At 34.1% G+C, this 15,370-nt stretch overlaps 2 protein-coding genes across 2 annotated transcripts; both read left to right on the plus strand.

The window, feature by feature from the left end:
• The first annotated feature begins 422 nt into the window (after positions 1–422).
• Positions 423–2,931, plus strand: LOC110657695 (protein SPIRAL1-like 2). The gene is made up of 3 exons (XM_021815008.2): positions 423–639; positions 1,993–2,280; positions 2,594–2,931. Exons 2-3 carry the CDS (start codon positions 2,035–2,037, stop codon positions 2,672–2,674), a joined length of 327 nt encoding a protein of 108 aa, XP_021670700.1. The 5' UTR covers positions 423–639; positions 1,993–2,034; the 3' UTR covers positions 2,675–2,931.
• Positions 2,932–7,935: 5,004 nt separating this feature from the next.
• On the plus strand, positions 7,936–15,368 carry LOC110657694 (uncharacterized). Its single transcript, XM_058153421.1, has 10 exons — positions 7,936–8,177; positions 8,750–8,885; positions 12,619–12,757; positions 12,844–13,056; positions 13,245–13,383; positions 13,976–14,126; positions 14,227–14,336; positions 14,439–14,536; positions 14,630–14,699; positions 14,933–15,368. Exons 1-10 carry the CDS (start codon positions 8,085–8,087, stop codon positions 15,020–15,022), a joined length of 1,239 nt encoding a protein of 412 aa, XP_058009404.1. The 5' UTR covers positions 7,936–8,084; the 3' UTR covers positions 15,023–15,368.
• The last annotated feature ends 2 nt before the right edge of the window (positions 15,369–15,370 follow it).

Raw genomic sequence — 15,370 nt, forward strand, 5'->3', positions numbered from 1 at the left:
AGTGGCCCAAAAAAAAATCAAGCATTTGCGAAGGAGGAGCCCACTTGAAATTGGAGGTTGAGGACTTTTAACTATTTAATTTCAACTTCAATGGATGAACAAATAAAACTCTCCATAATTCTCTACTTTCCACTTGCCATCCTTATTTAATATTCATATTATTAATAGAAAAGCTTTTCTGATTTCTTAAGATAAAATGAGCGATAATAATCATCATTTAAAATTTGAAGGTAGATTATAAAGAAAATAAAGTTTTTGGTTTTTTTTTAAATTTCCACGTGGAGAGTGTAGAGGGCAGAATTTAGCAATGCTACCGTTGCCGATTATGATTGATTGCTGAGGTTAAATTTATACTCGGTGCATAGAATCAAGAGTTAAAAAGAACACGTGAGCAAGTCCTTATTATTCTATTTTTCTGACAGACAACCATTGCCGACCGCTTGAACGTTTAAACAAAAGCCAGCTCATCATCTGTCCTCCTCTCTTTGCCATCAGTTTTATATAGCATCGTTATCACAGTTTTACTTTTCTCGCCATCTATATATACACCCTTCTTTCTTTTCTTAGCTCCTCATTCTCTTTCTCTTGCATTGCGTTCATTTTTTATTGTTTCAAGAAACAGGGAGAGAAAGAGATAAGGTATGCAAATACAAACCCAGTTTTTTTATTTTAATTCTTGTATGTATGGCTAATATTTATTGTTTGTCTTCTTTGAGCATTTAACATTTTCGATCTAGACAAAGAGTTCTTGCTTGTGAGCAGAAATTTAGTTACAAGATTGAGAATTCAACATGGCTTTGGTTCTTTTATTTTCTTCAGTTCTTGATGTTGGCTACGGGATCTTAAAGGATATAGGCAATATTGGTATGCATTATTGTTTTTCAATCTGCTCACAAAATGAAAAATGTACAGGTACCAGCTTTTGTATTGAAAAACCAGACAACAGCAAAAGAAATGGCTAATATTCATTGTTTGTCTTCTTTGAGCATTTAAGATTTTCGATCTAGACAAAGAGTTCTTGCTTGTGAGCAGAAATTTAATTACAAGATTGAGAATTCAACATGGCTTTGGTTCTTTTATTTTCTTCAGTTCTTGATGTTGGCTATGGGATCTTAAAGGATATAGGCAATATTGGTATGCATTATAGTTTTTCAATCTGCTCACAAAATGAAAAATGTACAGGTACCAGCTTTTGTATTGAAAAACCAGACAACAGCAAAAGAAATGGCTAATATTCATTGTTTGTCTTCTTTGAGCATTTAACATTTTCGATCTAGACAAAGAGTTCTTGCTTGTGAGCAGAAATTTAACTACAAGATTGAGAATTCAACATGGCTTTGGTTCTTTTATTTTCTTCAGTTCTTGATGTTGGCTACGGGATCTTAAAGGATATAGGCAATATTGGTATGCATTATAGTTTTTCAATCTGCTCACAAAATGAAAAATGTACAGGTACCAGCTTTTGTATTGAAAAACCAGACAACAGCAAAAGAAATGGCTAATATTCATTGTTTGTCTTCTTTGAGCATTTAACATTTTCGATCTAGACAAAGAGTTCTTGCTTGTGAGCAGAAATTTAACTGCAAGATTGAGAATTCAACATGGCTTTGGTTCTTTTATTTTCTTCAGTTCTTGATGTTGGCTACGGGATCTTAAAGGATATAGGCAATATTGGTATGCATTATAGTTTTTCAATCTGCTCACAAAATGAAAAATGTACAGGTACCAGCTTTTGTATTGAAAAACCAGACAACAGCAAAAGAAATGGCTAATATTCATTGTTTGTCTTCTTTGAGCATTTAACATTTTCGATCTAGACAAAGAGTTCTTGCTTGTGAGCAGAAATTTAACTACAAGATTGAGAATTCAACATGGCTTTGGTTCTTTTATTTTCTTCAGTTCTTGATGTTGGCTACGGGATCTTAAAGGATATAGGCAATATTGGTATGCATTATAGTCTTTCAATCTGCTCACAAAATGAAAAACGTACAGGTACCAGCTTTTGTATTGAAAAACCAGACAACAGCAAAAGAAATGGGTCGTCGTGGAGTTAGCGCTGGTGGCGGACAGAGTTCATTGGGCTACCTATTTGGTAATGGGGAGACTGCTAACAATGCATCGGCTGCTAAAACAGAGGGACAAACTGCAAACAATAGCCCTTCTCAGAAACCTGCCATCGCTTCACCCACAATAGATAAGCAAACACCAGCAGGCGTCCATGGAAATCTTACAAATAATTACTATCGGGCAGATGGCCAGAACTGTGGTAACTTTATTACGGTATGATCCAAATTCAGCTATTCCCTAAATGTGATTTACACTAGGGTAGAACTTGTTGTTTAGATCATCGATCATATGCCCGTTCATGCATTGCATAGAACAGGAAACAAAACAGCAGATCCGACCTTGTTTGTAGGATTTAGATGCTTCTGATGCAACTAGATCTGGTTCTAGTTGCAGTATTTCTATGGCATTCGTCGAGTGGCCGAGCTATTTGTCCAACTTGCATGATTGCTACCTACTCCTGCAATGGCATGCTATCTTTTGTTGAGATGATGTTTCTTAGCTTGTTGCTTTCTATTTGTGATTGCAGGATCGGCCATCCACCAAAGTTCATGCTGCCCCTGGTGGTGGATCTTCTCTTGGTTACCTCTTTGGCGGGAATGGGAACTAATTTATTTAATAATTTCTCGCATGGATGTATTATTTGTCTATTGTTAACACATGTTCTAGGATCTATTTTGGAAATTCTGGACCAGTCCTCGTTATTGTTATTCTTTTTTTTTTTTAAGAATGATCCTTGTACTTAAGTGGAGCGAGCAGGTGTTGCTTGGGACATGATCAATCCTGTTGCTGGTACATTATTAATTTACGGATGTCATTGACAAAGCTAATGTGCATAATAATGCATATAATACATTCTTGATTGAATTCGATTGTGTATTTTACTTTATATATATTAATTTCAATGCTCCCATTATGGTCTCTTGCAGGCTTTCTTAGAATTCAGATCTAATTCACGAATCGATCAAAATTTTAGGTAAGTATTGCATTTTGCCATCAATTTTTCATCATATCATGCACATACTTGACACCCTACCCCACGGCTCGTTTTTCCAAATCACAACAATATCAATTCTGCTCACTTGCATCCTTATGGGATATAGCAATCCAATCCTTCCCACTGGAGATATCTAACCACTTAAAATTCATTATATTGTATCATACCATACTGGTCAAAATGAAAACTATTGCCTCTGGGAATTAAAGGAATCCCTCAAACTCTCAAATGCCCATCATTTTTGGATTAACACCCAGAAGCACAAAAACCGGAAAAGAACACACAGAATGGCCAAAGCAATATCTAAGTCAAAATATAATCCCTTCAGAAATTATTTCTTAAAAAAAATTCTTATAATCTTAATACGAATGCTAATGAGTAGTGAATAACTCGCCAAGCTTGGTACGGCGCCAGTGCCTGCGCTTAGCGTTGTACCTATAAATTCGCAAAAAATTTAACCAATAACTACAGGGATTTGTGGGATAATGTAATCTAAATTTAAAATGATACTAATAATTGTTAGAATTATGACTCAAAATCTTAGTGGGATTTGAAGAGACCTTTTTCCTAATTTGAGTGGAAAAATATTCATCAGATAGAGAAATGTTTCCTCTATAAAGTATAACTCTTATTTTAGTATTATTCCTAAATTGAATGAGATTCCTAATCAGATTATGATTGAGGGAATTAACACTATAAATAGGAGAATAATGAAAAATGTTATTTAACTTTCAGTTCATGGAGTGAGGTTGTCGCCCATTGTAGAGAGGTACTTTGTTAATTGCTAAGAATTTGGCTCTGCGGATAAATATATCCACCGTTAGATTAAATTTTTTACATATAGATTCATGTATTTTATATATACATTTTAATTTATTATATACATATCTCAATATAAATATTTAATTTAATAATAATTAAATTCATTCTCATATGAATTCCAACTTATATCATATACATTCTAACAATAATAGTTATAGTGAGAAAGGGATAAACAAAAAGTGACTGCTTTTGAGTATTCGCGTTTTTTATCAGAGGGGTATAATAAAAAAATATTATGTCAAAAAAGGATGAATTTGAATTTAATTAACAAAGAGGAGTAAATTTTGTTGAGTTAGAAAATTTAAGGGCGAGACGCTAATTATAATGACATTTTTAGGATCCGGATGCTATTTATATATTTCAGTTTAATAAAAATAATTAATAAATTTAAAAAAAAGTTGGATGCTACTTACAATAGCTTTCAATTTTCTTATAAATTTATTAATTATTTTATTTTATATTTTAAATAAAATATAAATATTATTTTAATAAATAATATTATAATAATTAACATTATATATTATAATATGTTTATTATAAAAAATATTTTTTAATTTAAAATTAAATTAAATTTTAATTAAATAAAAAATTAAAATGTAAAATGTTACCACTTTTGTGTAATAATTACTTTTAGAAAATAATAAATTACTAAATATTTAATTAAATTTTAAATTAAAAAAAAGCTACAATATAAAATATTGTTAATTTTGTTTTAATGATTATTTCAAAAAATAAATAATTATTAAATTTAAATGTTATTATTTTTATTTTAATAATTATTTTTAAAAAGAATAAATTACTAATTATAATTAAGCATTATTATTATTTTTTCCTAATTATTAATTTTATAAAATAATTGTCTCTTAAGTTCAGAACTATGAGAGATATTCAATACTCCCAATAAAAGAGGAATTGGTCTATAGTTGATACAGTAACAAAAAAATAGGTATTCTTGATTGTACTTCGTAAAACCTGATTTCTTTGTTTTATTTTATGGAATTAATCATTCCCTTTCTTTTTATTTTAGAAATAAAAAGAAGCAGTATTTATACTCAAGTAAGCAAATATGTCATTCTTACAGGGGTTTATACATCGCATATAAGTTTTAATAAATTATTTTATAAAATAATTAATTATTTATTAAAATAATTAATTATTTATTAAAATAATATTTATAATTTATTTTAAATATAAAATAAAATAATAAATTTAAAGGAAAGCAGGACGCTATTTATGGTTTAACTTTCTTTTAAATTTATTAATTATTTTATTAAACTAAAATATTTGAACGCTATTTATAATAGCATTCGAATCCTTAAAATATTATTATAATTAGTGTTTCGCTTTCAAATCTTCTAATTACACATAATTCACCCATTTGATAATTAAATTTAAATCCATCTTTTTTTGGTATAATATTTTTTTGATTACACTCATTTGGTAAAAAATTTTTTAGTATTCTTCTTCTAGCCGAAAGCTTCCTTACCACAATGGGTAGAGTTTGCACGTGTACGATGCTTGAAGTGGCGGTGCTAGATACCCTAGCGCTGTGGAGAGTGTTTTTGTAGGCGTGGTTAGTTTGCGATTGATCATGGTCGGTTCCTTTCATTTGTCTTGAAGTAACTTTGACCGTTGGATTGTATTAACCGTTATGATCTCACTCACCACATAACTACCTAGCGATCTATTATTCAAAAAATTAAATAAATTATAATCTCTCTCTAGTCTACAGAGAGAAACTTCTCTCCCATGTTCTTTGTTTTTAGGCTACAAGCACCTATTTTCTGTCAAAGTTGTAGCTTTCCCGTGTCCCATCCAAGCAGGGGGCGATCTCCTCTTGTCCCCAAGAATAAGACTTCTCTCATTGCCGTGCGGGGCAGAGTTGTAAATAAATTTTTGAGTTTTTACAGTAGGTGAGTGCTTATTACCATTTCCTAGACCTTTATGTCTCTGTGTTAGTGCATGAAGCCGATATAGGTTGTGACTTTTTTGGTGTTGTGTCTTTTGGAGGGCTTGATTTTTTGGCATGTGGCATTTCTGATATCTCTATCCACCTCTAGCAGTGGCTGATTCCTAGCGTTTTGTGAAATGCCGAAGAGCTCTGAGACGCCACTCTCCTCTCTGCTTGTTTACTTGGCATCCTCCGTGCAATAGCAAGAAGGAAGCAACGCTACCATCCATCACCGAAGGGCAATCAACTGGAGGATTTTACACTTGCCGAGCAGAACTAGAAGGGTCATGTAAGGCTGAAGTTGAAAAAAGACCCCAAGAAAATATCCTCAGAACCAACTTATGAGCCATGCCAAGGTTTCAAACAGCTAAACGATATGCACAGAGCCACATCTATCCTTGTTCCCTCTCATTGCCGTCCTCTGCTCCTCTGACCTCTCTCCTGCTTCTTCTTCTTCTTCTTTTTTCTTCATGTAACATTGTTATCTCATATTCTCATCATATTCATGGCCTTACAGCTTGTCAATGGAGTCATCCCTTTGCCTTGCATGTCGCTTTGTAGCATGAGATTCAGTCAGTCACCGCTCACCAACTCACATGTCGCTGCTGCTATTGTTCATAGACTTCTTCTTCTTCATCTTTTGTGCTAGAGCATATGGGAGATGATTGAAGCGAAGAAGAAAATTTGCTATTGCTCAAGTTCCTTCGATTTCTCACGTAGGTTTGATGTTTTTTTTTTTTTTTTCGATAGAAGTTTGATGTATTTTGCTAGGTATTATTTTTATAATGGGTATTTCAAAATATAAGCATATTGTAGGAATTTGTAATTTATTGCAAAATGTATGCAGATTGTAAAGGGTATTGCAAAATTTGCTGTTGAAATTGTGTAATTTTTAGTTTTTTTCAACAAATTGATTAATGGGTACTGCCTGCATCTGGAATTCTGTTCTTGCATCTGGAATATTGAAATTGATTATTATGTTTTTGTTCATAAGATTGTTTGAGACTTTGAGTATTTGGGATTTAAGAACTTGATTTGAAAGTCTTCAATTTGCTGCTGTAATGTTGGATTTGAGGTTTGTTCTTGTTTTTGTTTAAATTGTTTGAGATTTTTGAGTTGCTGGGATGAGATTTATGCGTGTAAAGTGTGTGCGATGTTGAATTTTGGAAAGTTCGGTTTAATCAGTTCCAAACCAAACTAAACCAAATTAAGTAGGTTATTTCAATTTGGTTCCGTCGGTTCGGTTCGGTCTTTAAAAATCCTTAACTTCTGTTTTTGGTTTATTCAGTTCGGTTCGAAACCGAACTGATCGTTTGCATACCCCTAGACAGATGACTATATTTAGGCTTAGGATTATGTTTTTATCCTTGGGCTTGGTCTGGACAAGGGGCTGGTTAAACTTTTGGGCTTTAAATTTTGATTTATTTGATTTTTTTCATTATAACCGAAAACTAAAAATCACTCAAATATACTAACCAAACCGAAATCAAAGCCTAAATAACCAAATTATTTAAATAGAAATCGATCGGTTCAATTCAATTTTTCAGTTCAAATCGAGAAATGCTCACCCCCAATTGCACCTACCTATTTCAGTCATGGCTAGGATTTTCGTTATGGGTTTGGGCTTTTTTGTGAACAGAGTTTATAGGTCCTTTTGTGTTGAACCATAGGTTTGGAGTTATATTATGGGTTTGTGCTTCTTTGGTTTTATGTTTACCTGTCAGGCTTTGTGGTTGAGCTTTACAGTTTACTCTGTTGAGTAACCATTTGCTATTGGGTTTGATAATCAATACTATTAAAAAAAATCATTTTAAATACTATTAAAAAATAATTTAAAATTTTTTATTTTTAATTTTTAATTTTTTAAATTTAATTTTTTTAGTAATTTAATTATTAAAAATTATTAAATTTATTTTTAAATATTATTTAACTAATATATTTTAAAAGAAAATACTATTCTTAATTGTAATTTCGATAACAATGTAAAACAAACTCTTCAAAATTTTACCATTCGGTTTTGAGAAAAAAAAAAAAATCTACTTTTGGTATATATAATATATAAAATTTAATAATTAAAATTAAAAAACAAAAAAAACGGAACGTATAGACGATACTTACCGTCCATAAATCACATAAAGCCTCGAAAAACACTGCAACGCCTGTGGAACTAAAGATCCCCTAGCTAGGGTTTTCATTTTCTCTCTATCTGCACCAAAGGTAAGTTTCAAGAGCGTTGCGGATAGCCTTGCAATGACGACCGTCGTTCCTACCTCCGAAGAAGATCCGGCCCTCGCCGTCGTCCGCTTCACCTCTGAGCTTGCCTGGGCGGATGCGGGTCCTGAGGTATCTATATATAAATATTATGTATATGTTTAGTACGTGTGCAGCAATACATGGATGTGTATCTTAATTTGTGCCTACATCTTCCTTGGTTTGGGAAAATTTTACTGTTACAATGTCTTTTATGAATCAATCTCTGATTTGTAGTTTAATGCTTTTGGAATAGATTTTGGTAAGTTAGTGAATTTGATTGAGTAAATTAAGATTTTTTTTTTCTAAAAAACAATTTATGGTTGCTGGCTTACTTTTTTTTTTTTTTAATTTGTGCTCGTTAATTTGTTGACTGCTTTTTGTCAGTTGATATTAGAAAGTACTTACCCATTCCTGCAATTTGCTAATTATCTTATTTAAAATTTTCAGAAATGCAATAGTAATGTTGGGAAAATATTGTGTAGAATTCCTCTGCTTGCCGGAGAGTGAAACAAGTATTTTGTCTTGTGTGTTTGGGTAGTAAAACAATAATGTCCTTTTTGTATTGGAAGCGATAAAATTTTAATTGATGGTCAAATTTGGATGTGTTTTAGTGGTAAATTCAATGTAATTTGTAAATGTTATGTGTATCGGGTGCTGCTCAGGTTGTAGAGCAACAAGTTTCTAGGCTTTGTTTGGAAGCTCAAGAATGTATCGTGATGGGCAGATGGCTGGACTTGGCCTCTCTAATGCTTACTTCAGCTGACTTGATATTCTCCAACTCTAAGGTGTCAGAGAAAGGTATCTTTCTTATTTATGATTCCTCAAATAGTATAATGCATTTCTTGTAGAAAGTTAATTGAAGGGGTAATTGTAGTGCACAATAATAGTGCACAGTATGAGAGGGAGTGAGAGTGGATATACAACTCAACTCAACTCAACTAAGCCTTTATCCCAAAAATTTGGGGTCGGCTATATGGATTCGCTATATGGATTCGCTTTTTCCACTCTGAACGATTTTGGGTTAAATCCTCAGAAATATGTAATGCTTCTAAGTCATGCTGTACTACTCTACTCCAAGTCAATTTAGGTCTACCCCTTTTTTTCTTTCTATCCTCTAGCCTAATGTGCTCTACTTGTCTAACTGGAGCCTCCGTATGTCTACGCTTCACATGACCAAACCACCTCAATCTCCCTTCTCTCAACTTATCTTCAATTGGCACAACTCCTACCTTTTCTCTAATACTTTCATTACGGATTTTATCTAGTCTAGTATGGCCACTCATCCACCTTAACATTCTCATCTCTGCAACTCTTATCTTAGATGCATACGACTCTTTCAGTGCCCAACACTCACTACCATATAGCATAGCCATTGTATGGTCATGCGGTAAAATTTTCCTTTTAATTTATTGGGAATCTTACGATCACATAAAACTCCCATGGCACGTCTCCACTTCAACCATCCGCTTTAATCCTATGACTAACATCCTCCTAACATCCCCAAACTACTTGAAGAACAGAGCCTAGATATTTAAAGTGATTACTTTGGGACAGTGCCACTCCATTCAAACTAACTCCTTCCTTATCACCAGTTTGGCCTTCACTGAACTTGCAATGCATGTATTCTGTCTTCGTTCTACTTAACTTAAAACCCTTTGACTCTAGAGTACTTCTCCAAAGTTCTAGCTTCCTATTGACTCCTTCTTGTGTCTCATCTATCAGAACAATATCATCCGCAAACATCATGCACCAAGGAATACTCTCTTGTATATGTTTCGTCAGTTCATCTAAAACTAATGTAAAAAGGTAAGGGCTTATGGCTGATCATTGGTGTAATCCAATTGAGATTGGAAAATCTCTTGTGTCCCCTCCCACTGTGCGCACAATAGTAGTTGCTCCTTCATACATATCTTTCAATACTTGTATGTACCTAATAGATACCCTCTTTTGTTCTAACGCATTGCATAAGACCTCTCTTGGAACACTATCATAAGCCTTCTCCAAATCAATAAAAACCATGTGTAGATCTTTCTTCCCATCTCTATATTTCTCCATCAAGCTTCTAATGAGAAAGATCGCTTCCATAGTTGAACGACTAGGCATGAAACCAAATTGATTGAGAGAGATAGAAGTATCATGACGTAGTCGATGCTCCACAACTCTCTCCCACAACTTCATAGTATGGCTCATGAGTTTAATTCCCTATAGTTTGAGCAACTCAGTATGTCTCCTTATTTTTAAAAATAGGTACTAAAATACTCTTCCTCCATTCATCAGGCATTTTCTTTGAGTTTAGAATCTTATTAAATAATTTAGTTAACCATGCCACTCCCATATCTCCCAAATACTTCCACACTTCAATTGGTATTTCATCGGGTCCACAGGCTTTACCTACTTTCATTCTCTTAAGTGCTTCCTTTACTTCTAAAGATCTAATCCTTCTAGTATAATTTACATTCTTTTCTATTGTTCTATAATCTATATTCACGCTATTTCCATTTTGACTATTATTAAAGAGATCATTAAAATAATTTCTCCATCTTTCTTTAATGTCCTCATCTTTCACCAACACTTTTCCTTCTTTATCCTTAATGCACCTAACTTGATTGAGATCTTGACATTTCCTTTCTCTACTCCTTGCTAATCTATAAATATCTTTCTCCCCTTCTTTAGTTCCAAGTTTCTCATATAACTTTTCAAAGGCCTGTGCTCTTGCTTGGCTAACTGCCTTTTTTGCCTCTTTCTTTGCTATCTTGTCTTGTTCATATGCCTCATTATTATCACATTTATGAAATTTATTATAACATTCCCTTTTTCACTTCAATGCATTTTGTACTTCCTCATTCAACAACCATCTATCATTTGAGGGTTGTCCATGTCCATTAGAATCACAAAGTACTTTTCTAGATAATTCTCTAATCTTTGATGCCATCCTGTATCCACATATCATTGGCCTCCATATCTAGCTTCCATACTTCGGACTCAAGAAGCTCATTTTTGAACTTCACTTGCTTTACTCCTTTGAACTCCCACCACTTTGTTCGAGCTACACTATTTCTTCTGACCTTACTTGAATTGTTCCTAAACTTGACATCCAAGACCACCAACCTATGTTGACTTGTTAAAGCCTCTCCTGGAATGACCTTGCAATCCTTGCATAGAGCTCTATTTGTCTTCCTGGTTAAGAGGAAGTCGATTTGGCTTCTATGTTGCCCACTTTTGAAAGTCACTAAATGTGACTCTCTTTTTATAAAGTAGGTATTTGCTAGTATTAGGTCGTATGCCATAGCAAAATCCAGATGCTTTTTCCCTCCTCATTTCGACTGCCAAAACCAAAACCTCCATGAACATTCTCATAACCTTGCCTATCACTTCCTACATGTCCATTCAAATCTCCACCAATGAAAACATTCTCTTCATTCGGTATGCTTTGCATTAAATCATCCATATCTTCCCAAAACCTTTGTTTACTCTCACTGTCTAGTCCTATTTGTGGGGCATAAGCACTAACTATATTTATTGTTTCTCCGTCTAGTACTAGCTTTACTAGTATAATTCTATCTCCTACTCTTTTCACAGCTACTACTGCGTCTTTCAATGTCCTGTCTATGATTATACCCACTCCGTTCTTGTTTCTCTCCTTTCCGGTAAACCACAATTTGTACCCTGAATTACCCACTTCCTTACTTTTCTCTCCTACCCATTTAGTCTCCTGAATGCAAGCAATATTCACCCTTCTCCTTTCCAAGGTATCCACAAGCTCCATTAATTTTCCTGTAAGTGATCCAACATTCCAAGTACCAACCCTGATCCTCCTCCTATCCTGCTCCTTCCTAATTGGTCTCCTTCTATGATATCTTCTATTATTTTCTATGTCTATCTTGTGTTCTGTTCCACTATTTGTTCTATTATCTGTCCTATGGACTAACTTCTTTACCCACACCCGTCCATGATGTGGGAACCCTTGCTCACTTAACACCACACCCGGGCGCCGGCATGGCGCGTCGCTTTCGGTGAACGCCCTACACCCTTGCATATTTATCACTACACCCGGGCTCCGATGTAGCGCGTCGTTAGTAGAGGACGCCCCAACGTTTATATCATTAGGGAGTGAGAGTGGATATATGAGAAAATAAAATTGTAACCTATGCTATGTCACGCTAGATATTTCTTGCTTTTGATCTGTCTTATCATGTGATCAAACATCAAACCTGTGTATCCATAGGAGTAGGAGGACTTATGCAAAACTTGTTTGAATTTTGGCTTATACAGATGTTGCTGATGGACCAAATTAATTAAGGTTAATACCTCTATGCGTGACGAGTTATTGATACCCAAAAATAATCGAACTTTTAAATCTTGGGACTGTTGTGTTCAATGTTCATTAGCTTATAAATTCTGGTTGATGATTCTCGTAGGTGCTTGCAGTTGGCATATGAATAGGGATTATGAGATAAACATAATATGTTTCATAATAGTTCATGAGTTCTTACTTGTGTAAACATCATATGTTTGTTGTTTATTATGACAGATCTTGAGTGTATCTTCACTGTTATCTGCAATCTTGTCTCTAAGTCTGAAAGTCCTGATGAACAACTTGAGATGGCAAAACTTTTATGCGGAAAAATCATTCAGCAACCAACTGACAAGCCTGCATTGCGATTGAAGATGTATGTGAAATGATAAATTCAGTTCATTTCAGCTTATAAATTTTTGAAAGCATTATCTTATGGTTGCCATTTTTTTCTTCTACCAGCTTGTTCAATCTGTACAATCTGCTGGAGAACACATACAGCCGGTTCTATGTTTACATGAAGGTTCTAAATTTAGCAGCGAGTGGAAAAGTCACAGAGCATGTCATACCTTCTTTCAAAAAGATCGATAGCTTCTTGAAAGAGTGGAATCTTGAGGTGAAGGATCAGAGGGATCTTTTTCTTGGCATTTCTAATGTACTGAGAGAGAGTAAGAGGTACAATAGAAAGAAAACAGTCTGAAAGTGAAATTACCTTTTCATCTATTTAATTAACATTGTAAAAATTTTCTTTTTTTAACATTCATTGATATTTTCTTATGCCGTTCTTCTCCTAATCTCCCTCTTATTTTTTTAATTTAATTTTTTTTTGGTGGGGGGGGGGGGGGGGGGGGTTGTATTTCAAGCTCAGGAAAGGATTCTTTCAAATTCCTGACCAAGTATTTAGCTACCTTCTCTGGTGAGGATGCATATGCAATGGGTGAAGCCAAGGAGGAAGCTGTGCGCACAATTATCGAATTTGTCAAGGCACCTGACATGTTTCAGGTAAGTCTCACTGAATTTTGAAGATGTCACAGGTTCTTATATTTCTTCTTAAAGTTCATGTCAACTGGGTCTTGTAGGCTGTTTTGATTTGTTAAATGCAAATAGAAATGCATTAATCATTGCAGAAAAAGGCCAAATCATCTAAAAGTATTTTGGGTTCTCACATTGCAAGTGAAAGGTTAATCCCTTCTTAATTATGTTTGGCTATTTAGCTTTATCTCAGTTTTAATTTTTGTGGTCATGTGAATGTGGTTAAGCATGTTTGGTCTAAACAGAAATTCTATTGATCTATAACCCAACTAATTTTTTATACATAGTGTACTTTGGATATTGTTCAAACAAAGCTGAATGGTGAAAAATGATTCATATAGGATTTGTTGTTGTTGTTGTACTCTGGATACTGGTTTTATGGCCATCTTTTTTTTCCTTGTGTTAATTTTTTATTTTTATCTTTTAAATGTTTCTTTTATCAATTTGCTTTTTTGGTTTACATCAACACAAGTTCTTTTGCATTTTTTTTATTGTCTATGTTGGAATAGCTTATTGGATAAATTGGGGTGCTTAGAGATTGATTTGTGTAGCCATATTGCAGTGTGACCTGCTAGATATGCCTGCTGTGGGGCAGTTGGAAAAGGACGCTAAATATGCTTTGGTATATCAGCTTTTGAAGATCTTTCTGACTCAGAGGCTAGATGCCTACTTAGAGTTTCAGGCTGCAAATTCTGCTTTGCTGAAAAGCTATGGTAAGTGTTTCTCGTAACATTGATACGCTACTACTTGGGCTAAACGCCAATGTTTATTCATTGTGAAATTCTTTTAAGTTTTGCTTCTTGCATGGTATAGGTCTTGTTCATGAGGATTGTATAGCAAAGATGAGATTGATGTCATTAGTGGATCTTGCCTCAGATGGATCTGGTCGAGTTCCATATACTCTTATCAAGGATACTCTTCGGGTAATCAGGCTTACCATTTGTGTATTAACAAGATTGACTGATCTGCTTAACATTTGCTATTATGTCTTTTGTACTCTTGTATTGATGCAATTGTTTTTGCAGATTAACGATGATGAGGTGGAATTATGGGTAGTGAAGGCAATAACTGCTAAGTTAATCAACTGTAAAATGGACCAGATGTCTCAAGTTGTACTTGTTAGGTAGCCTCTTGCTTTTGCTTCTGATGATAGCAATGTTGTGCTTGAGATTTACCTTGGTTATTCAAATCTTTTTCTCCAATTTGTGATGTGCAGTAGCTGTGCCGAGCGTGTATTTGGGCAGCATCAGTGGCTGGCACTTAGATTAAAACTAGCTACATGGAGGGTAAAATTTCGTGACTGTAAAAAATATTATATCGTTTTACCTTCTCTATCAGTGACATGCACCCTCTGCATTTTAGCTCTCAAAGTAGTTTTGTATTGGTATCCAGCCCAACTACTCAGTTATATGCTAATCTTGGGAAAGAAACTGACACTTGTTAATTTGTTGATTTTGTTCTAATAATTTTCCCAGCTTTTCTTCAAGTGTCATTACGTTTATGTTCTCATGTTTTCCAGGATAATATTGCGAATGTGATAAACGCCATCCAAGCTAACAAGATAACTGAAGATGGATCACAGGCAATGCAAGGGTTGATGATTCGTTAGGTTTCTTTATTCATAGTCATTAGTTCCAAGGACAATTTCCACGTGGATTGTGGAGTGGGTGGGACGGTGATCTGGGTCGATGCTGTGTTACTTCTGGTTATAATTTTGTTTCAGTTAGAGCCAGTGTATAGGGAATTTTGACACAGATGTTCTGACATTCTTCTATGGTGCATGATTTTACAGAGAGTGTATGTATCATCTTCCAGTCTTCTGCATTTAATTTTGATGTTAAATTGATTTTCAGGTTTCTTCATAGATTTTTCATTATGTTGTAATTAAATGTTTGGTAGGAATGTTGAAAATTATGGAAAACATTTTTTCAATAAAATAACGAATTTTTGCTGTTTG

The sequence above is a fragment of the Hevea brasiliensis genome, chromosome 9 (genome assembly GCF_030052815.1).
Source record: "Hevea brasiliensis isolate MT/VB/25A 57/8 chromosome 9, ASM3005281v1, whole genome shotgun sequence".
NCBI classification, from domain to species: domain Eukaryota; kingdom Viridiplantae; phylum Streptophyta; class Magnoliopsida; order Malpighiales; family Euphorbiaceae; genus Hevea; species Hevea brasiliensis.